Source organism: Brachypodium distachyon, chromosome 3, assembly GCF_000005505.3.
Source record: "Brachypodium distachyon strain Bd21 chromosome 3, Brachypodium_distachyon_v3.0, whole genome shotgun sequence".
Classification (NCBI taxonomy): domain Eukaryota; kingdom Viridiplantae; phylum Streptophyta; class Magnoliopsida; order Poales; family Poaceae; genus Brachypodium; species Brachypodium distachyon.
In genome coordinates, this window is record NC_016133.3 from 25,506,681 (window position 1) to 25,514,725 (window position 8,045).

The 8,045-nt window shown below is 46.3% G+C and overlaps 1 protein-coding gene across 1 annotated transcript; it reads left to right on the forward strand.

Annotated features, from left to right (window-relative positions):
- The first annotated feature begins 6,677 nt into the window (after window positions 1-6,677).
- Window positions 6,678-7,091, forward strand: LOC112271660 (uncharacterized mitochondrial protein AtMg00860-like). Its single transcript, XM_024461401.1, has one exon. It carries the CDS (start codon window positions 6,678-6,680, stop codon window positions 7,089-7,091), a length of 414 nt encoding a protein of 137 aa, XP_024317169.1.
- Window positions 7,092-8,045: the final 954 nt, after the last annotated feature.

Genomic DNA, 8,045 nt, shown 5'->3' on the forward strand with positions numbered 1-8,045 from the left:
AGGGGCAGGACAACAGTGTTGCCACTATGCAACAACTGCTGGCAGCCCAGACGCAGATTCTGCAAGCACTGACCCAACAAATGAACAACAATCCCAACAACAACCACAACAACAACCAGCACCACAACCCACCACCTCAAGTGGACATGTTAACCCGCTTTCTGAGGTTGCGCCCACCTACCTTCACTAGCTCGTCTGAACCAATAGTGGCTGATGATTGGCTCCACTCTGTGAGCAAGTGCCTAGTGACCGTGGGCTGCACTGAGGCAGAAAAGGTGAGGTTTGCTGCTCACCTACTTGAAGGACCTGCCGCAGCATGGTGGGAGACTGTAACAACTTACATTTAAGCCCTTGTTGGACCTGTTTGTAATTTATTTAAGTGTTGCGTGACCATTACATTTGCATCCATGCCATGCCATGTCTATTTATTTTGTCACATGAGTTTTAAATTTGCATCTCAACTTGGGGTTTGAATTCTTGTTGTTTGAATTTGCTAGAAGATTCAAATATGAATCATCCTTCTTTGAATTTGAATTCCTTTTCCTATATTTTTCAAATGACATTCAAATGGGTTTTGTTTCGAACCTTTAACCCCATTTGAATATTTCCAAATAGTAGTGCCGTATTTGAATTCTTCGGTATTTGAAATTTGAATCCAAAAACTATTTTCCTGTTTAGTAGCTTGCAGTACAACCACATGGTAATATGGGCTCTGCCAGGATGGATGTAAGACATATGATCCTGGATCCGAGGGATTGTGCAGATGTAGCCGTGTAGGTGGGAACGTAGGTCCCTCAGGTGGTCTGGGTGATTATGGTCTGAAAATTCCTCTAATCGATGCCGTTGCTACTCTACCCCGAGGACAGCAAAGGATTAACACGTCGATTTCTTGTGGGTAAAATGTACAACCTCTCGAGAGTGTCAAACTAAGTACTTAGCCGTGTCCTCGGTTACGAACAATTTTGAGCAACTAGATTTGGGGGCTGTAAGGAAGGTCTCACTCATTCCAATTTATTAATAAAATGTATGGTTTGAACAGGGTAGGAACAATTGATGTGTGTGCTCAATGTGCTCTAGGTTAATAGGAGCATGGGTGTTTCTACTCCGTGTCCAATAGTGATAAAACTATTTGTTTAAAAATTTTAGGATGAAACATTGATGCTTTTATGCAAATAGCCAAACCCCTACCTTGCCAAATAGTGCATATACTTGTTAGGTCTGCTATAACCCTTTGGTGAACTTGCCAATACATTCAATGTATTGACCCCCTAGTGGCTGCAACGTTTAAATGTTGCAGGTGAACCACGTGAAGAGTGAGGTGCGAATTGTTAGGGTTGCGAGTTTACATTCCAACATGTTTCAACCGTGGAGTTGTTATGGGACTCCTGTATCTTCTGCCTTCCGCTGCAAGATTTTATTTTCTCTTTAGCTAACCCATGAGATTATACAATATGTAAGGTACTATTTAATTCTGGATCAATACGACGTAATATACTTTTGACCTTTGTATCTTGATATTACATCTTGAAACTGTGTGTGCTAGCGAGTCGATCCAGGGACTAGCACAGTAAGCACAGAGATCGAACCCTGTATGGGGGCGGTCGCTTCAGCTGCCAGGCTGCCCAAATTCCTCGCCGGAGAAGCTTCGGACACCGCCGTCTTTTTGGTCGCCGCCGACTAGCCAGTGAACTCTAACAATGCCTTCTTCCACCTCTTCTTTCTTCCTCCTGGCCGATGGAGCCCGCGCGCCACATCCGCCCTCAACAGCGACAGGGAGTGCTCCGCGCCCCTACTTAAGCTGCGCCGCACCTCCTCCCTTCCCCAGCGCCAGGCAAACCCAAGCTAGGGTTTCCTCTTCCCCGTTTCTTGCGCCACGCCGCCGCTTCTTTTAGGCTGTGGATGCCACTGCGTCACGCCGCCGCCTCCGGCCGAACCACGACGCCCCGACCGCGTCACCGAGCGCGCCTCTTCTTCCTCTACGCGTGGGTGCAAGGAATCGGAGCGAGATCGCCTACATCGACGCCTAGGACGACTTCTTCCTCTTCGGCCGCCGCCCGTCTCCGACGAAATTCCGGCGACGACTAGCCTCTCCATGGACCATCTTCTGCACAGTGAGCTCTGCCTCGTCGATGCACATCCGTCGCAACCTCTGTCTCTAGTTCTCTCTGTAGAGCGAGCACGACGCGACCACGCCCTGGAATGCCGCCAGCGAGCTTCGGCTTCATGCCGCGCACGCGTGCCAAGAGGGCTTGTGCGCTAGCCTTCGTGCTAGCTTGCCTCCATGAAGCGCCGGGACGAAAAGGCCAAGCCTTGTAACCCTCCGCCACTAGCTTTAGTCGCCGGTGTTCATGCCATGCCGTGGCCGCCGCGCGGGCCCGCAAGCAGCTAGCTTGCTCTGGTTCAAAAGGGCGCACACCCTTGTTCTGGTAAGATCCGTTTCGTAGCCCGCCTAGTTACCTTGCTCGTCCGTTCGCTCTGTCAGAGCGACCCAGGTTCGATCTCCCGTGGGCGCAGGGTAAAAAGCCCACCTTTTTACTCTTTGTCCAAATCTGACAGGTGGCGCCCGCAGGTTAGTGACTGCGGCAGCCAGCTCAGTGCGCCCCGCCTCGTCAGCTCTTCCGGGCCCGCTGTCAGCCGCACCAGGCTAGCTGTGCCCGCGTAGTTTTAGTTCTCTTTGTGTTTCCATTTGTTTTTAAATTCCAGAAATGTGTCAAATCTTGTTTAAATCCTAGAAAATGCATGCTATGTCCAAATTGAGCAAACCATATATGTTTTGGAATCAGAAAAATGCAAGGAGTTTAACTATTACATTTTTAAGTTTCAAATTTCAAATTTGTCCCAGATTTGAAATTCAGACGTATGAACTTGTTTAGTCTCTAATTTAAAATTGGTGACTCTTCTGTAATTAGTGTAGACATCCAAGTTGATCATTGTAACTTGTAGAACACATTAGCATACTTGTTTAGGCCATTTGTGTATTTTAAAGCTGCTGGTTACCATGTTCTAATCACCTAATGGTTAACTTTGTTGCTAAATGGAATCATTTCACTTGCATATTGTTGCATCGTGTTGTCACATGCCATCTCATGTTGTATTGTGCATTGCACCTGTTAATGGTTACTTTTTTGCGTACTGTGTGATTTGGTTTTTTACGATAGCGACTCCGACTTACTCCGCCGACGATCCGGGTTTCCACACTTCTTTGGATCCCCTCTCCCGGTGCCCAGCGACCGAGAATCCAGGCAAGCAGCCATTCCTTGAACATGTTGATTATACCCAATGCCTCTCTCTCATTCTTGCATTAAGTTACGTTCTCGGTTCTTGTCACGATGCCTCTAAGATTGCATAGCTTTAGTCAGCTCTAGTTATTGCCCTATGTCTTGTTCCTTATCCTATTACCATGTCACATGTTTGTTATTGCCCTAGTTGGTCATTAGAAGTTTGCTTAGTTTGCTCGTCTAGTGTCCTTACTTGGGGTTATACAATTGCTACATCCACATGCTACTTTCTGTATTTAACTACAATTATTTAAACTGTGACCTGTTATTACCTGCACAAGGCAACGATGGGAGGCAGTGCTCTAACGCATTGGTGTTTTGTTCCATTGGCGCCGACCTAAGGACTGAGTTCTCGTTTTTGCCGACTTAAGAAACTTCGCGCTAACCGCTCGTGGGAGAATATATGGGTTCCTCCTCGGCTTAGTACTCGTTTCATAGCTCTTCCAGGGGCCACATAGTTTGGGTGTTCCATTTGGCATATCGCATATACACTGGTGTTAAGTTTGGAGTTTTGTTGGTACCTTGCATACATATAGGATTGCGGCACTAGTCTGGATTGGTCATTCTGCGGACACTGAACCACTACCAGCTGTCCAAGCAACTCTTGAGTCCGTACGACGCTTCGGCCGGGCTCTCGTTTCGGATTAGACTCAGTTAGGTGGTCCCCTGGATTAGTTGTGGGGCTTGGAAAAGTCGTGTCGCTCAATCCTTCCGGCACATGCTTTTGCGTGTGTTCCATGCTAGTGGCGTCAAGGGTTGAACGAATGTGTACGGGTAAATTGGCACACTCTGCAGGGATAAATCTTTCGGAAAGCCGTGTCCGTGGTCATGGACGACTTGGTTGGTCATTACTTGATCATAGAGAACTCATACCATTTAATTAACTTAGTCTCTTAAACTTGAGTAGTAATTAGTCTTAATCATGGATATGCTTAAAACTGCTTAAGTGTGAGTGCCTTTGGATCATTTCCTCACAAGGGGTTGAGGGGGTGATAAGAGGTTGTGTTTGTTTGGTGTTAGTTGTTAGATTATCACCTCACTTGGTAGACGCTTCTTATCCTCTAATTAGACGATGTCATTAGTGTGTTTCTCCAGATATGTTGATGCTGCATAACCCCACCATCTTATCCCTCCTTTGAGACTTGTTGCATATCTAGCTTAGCTCTCCCGTAAGTCTTGCGAGTACTTTGTACTCAGTTGCTTTGCAACGTTGTTTTCTCCAGAGTTTCCAGAGGAACAGGTGAGTGGTTACTTCGTGGAGTTCGACGACGACAGCTTCGACGCTTAGCCAGAAGATTCCAGAGCAGGGTTCTGTGAACTTGTGGCGGGCTCTCCTTTTCAGTTCCAGCCTCTTAGGCAATAATTGTAACTTGTCTGTACTCTGGCCTAATTTGCTTCCGTTGGTGTAATGATGATTGTGGACATGTGTTCGTGAGTTGTAATAACTTGGTATTTTTGCTCCATGTATGAGCTTGACTTAATTCTTGTGTCTTAGAGTGATGTAATGATATCATTATTGTTCCAACCTGCGGTGAACACATTGCGTGTATGTTGTGAAGTGTTCATCGTAGGGAGGCACTGGGGCTTGATTTATGCGCGAGTTAGCATTTGGGCTAAATTGCATAAATTTAGTCTCGGGATCTCACAGAGACCTACCAGATCACCACTCCCATGGAAGAGGTTACATGGGAGATGTTTCAGGATGCTTACCACACCGCCCACATCTCTGCGGCCGTGCTGAGCCTCAAAAGGAGGGAGTTCCATAAGCTGAGGCAGGGAAACCGTACCGTGTCGGAGTATATTGAGGCATTCAACAAATTGTCTCGCTATGCCCCGGACGATGTCAACACTGATGCTAAGCGCCGTGAAAGGTTCTTGGATGGTTTGAACGACAAACTTGCCGTTCAGTAGGCAGTTGATTACATTCCTACCTATCAGTCCCTGATGGACAAGGCCATTATCCTGGAAAACAAGCAGAACCAAATGGAGAACCGCCGGAAGAGGCCTCACCATGGCAACAACCACGCTGGTCCACACCAGAAGCCGCGCACCTCTTATGAGGGTAGTGGCAGCTCCTCGATGGTTAAACATGGGAACCACCATCAGAACCACCATGGAGGGAGTGGACATCACCATCGCCATGGAGGACAAGGACACAACGACCAGGGAGGCAATGGCAACCGGCACCAGCATCAACATCAGCACCATCACCAGCGTCCGAGGAACACCATTGGTAAGGGCAATGGCCAGAACAATGGAGGCAACCCAGGACAGAACCGCAACACTGGCAGGGACCTGAGCCAAGTGGAATGCTTCAAGTGTCACAAGATGGGACACTACTCCAATGACTGCCCCGAAAAGTTCAACGAGGCGGGAAGCAAACCCAACCCGTTCCAGCAGGGCGATGTGAACCACGTCAACGTGGAAGAAATCACGAAGGAGTAAGGTATCGTAATCGGCACCTTCCGCCTTAATACTTTTGAAGCACTCGTACCGTTTGATACCGGTGCATCGCATTCTTTCATCTCAAGGAGTTTTGTGCATAAGAATGGGTTAACCACTAGTACCTTAGTGAACCCTATGAAGGTGAAGTCACCTGGGGGAGAGATGATAACGGCTTATGAATGCCAAATGCTGGCACTAGGAATTGGAAAACACAACTTCCCCACAGACCTGATAGTGTTAGGATCGAAAGGCTTGGATGTAATCCTAGGAATGGATTGGCTAGCCAAATATGAAGGACTTATAGATCGTGTCAAGAGGACAATTACACTCACAACCCCGGAGAAGAAGCGAATCCGCTTCAAGTCAACCTATGAACTTGAGATACCCAAGGTAAATTCTCTTAAGGAGGTTAGCCTAGAGGATGTGCCGATAGTGAAAGAATATCCGGATGTGTTTTCAGAAGAATTACCAGGCATGCCACCTGACCGTGATGTGGAATTTCTTATCGAGTTGTTGCCTGGAAGTGGACGTATAGCCAAGAGACCGTATAAGATGGCTGTAGATGAGTTAAAGCAACTGAAGAAGCAACATGCAGAACAGTTGGCAAAAGGATTTATTCGCCCTAGCTCATCACCTTGGGGAGCACCTGTTCTATTTGTGGAAAAGAAGGACAAGAGCCAAAGGATGTGCATAGACTATCGTTCACTAAATGAGGTGACGATAAAGAACAAGTACCCATTACCCATAATCAATGATCTATTTGATCAATTGAAAGGAGTCTGTGTATTCTCAAAGATTGATCTTCGGTCGGGATATTTTTAGTTAAAGATCCGAGAAGAGGATATACCCAAGACGACATTTACCACCAGATATGGCTTGTATGAGTATACGGTGATGCCTTTTGGATTGACCAACGCACCGTCATACTTCATGAATATGATGAACAAGGTATTTATGGAATATTTGGACAAGTTCGTCATCGTGTTCATCGACGACATTTTGATCTACTCGAAGAGCAAAGAAGAACATGAAGGACATTTGCGTCTAATTATGGAAAAGCATAGAGATCACAAGCTTTATGCCAAATTCAGCAAGTGTGAATTTTGGCTGTCCGAAGTAGGTTTCTTGGGACACATAGTGCCAGGAGACGGAGTTGTTGTTGACCCTGCTAAGGTAGCAGCAGTAACTGAATGGGATGCCCCCAAGAACGTCGGTGATGTTCGCAGCTTCTTAGGACTTGCTGGATACTACAGGAGGTTCATTGAGGATTTCTCCAAGATAGCGAAACCCATGACTGAACTTCTAAAGCAAGAGAAGAAATTTAAATGGACTGATAAGTGTGAAGAAAGTTTTCAAGATTTGAAGTAGAGATTAGTGTCTGCACCCATCCTTGTTTTACCCAACCTGCTAGAAGACTTCCAAGTATACTGTGACGCCTCGCGTCTAGGATTGGGATGTGTTTTGATGCAAGGAGGAAGAGTTGTTGCATACGCCACACGACAACTTAAGAGTCACGAAGGAAATTATCCCACTCATGATTTGGAGGCACTACCTCATGGGAAAGCATTGTGAATTGTTCACCGATCACAAGAGCTTGAAGTATATATTCACATAGAAGGAGTTGAATTTGAGACAAAGGAGATGGTTAGAGTTAATCAAGGATTATAATTTGAATCTGCAATACCATCCAGGCAAGGCTAACGTAGTAGCCGACGCTTTAAGCCGCAAGGGCTATGTCAATGGACTTACAGCTGGAGAGTTACCCTCTGAATTCTGTGAGCAATTCAAAGACCTCAGATTAGAGATAGTTCCGGAAGGTTACCTAGCTACCTTGGAAGTACAACCCACCTTGCCGGACAGAATTAGAGAAGCCCAGAAAGATGACTCGGAAATTAAAGAAATAAAGGATAATATGATTGCCGAAAAGGCGAAAGGATTCATTGAGGATAACCAAGGTACCATATGGTTTGAGAAACGTATTTGTGTGCCACAGGACCCCGAGATCAGAAAGCTAATACTTCAAGAAGCTCACGATTCACCATACTCGATTCACCCCGGGAACACAAAGATGTACATGGACTTGAAAAAAAAATTTGGTGGACAAGATTGAAGCGAGATATCGCTGAGTACATTGCTCTGTGTGATGTGTGTAGCAGACTCAAAGCTGAACATCAGAAACCGGCTAGATTACTACGACCGTTGCCAGTGCCAGACTGGAAATGGGATAAAATAGGCATGGAGTTTATCACCGGCTTGCCGAGGACAAGGTCTGGTTATGATTCAATATGGGTTGTAGTTGACCGCTTGACCAAGGTTGCCCAT

Coding starts and splice junctions, on each gene's coding strand:
- LOC112271660 (XM_024461401.1), top strand. CDS start 6,678: ATGGAATATTTGGACAAGTTCGTCATCGTGTTCATCGACGACATTTTG.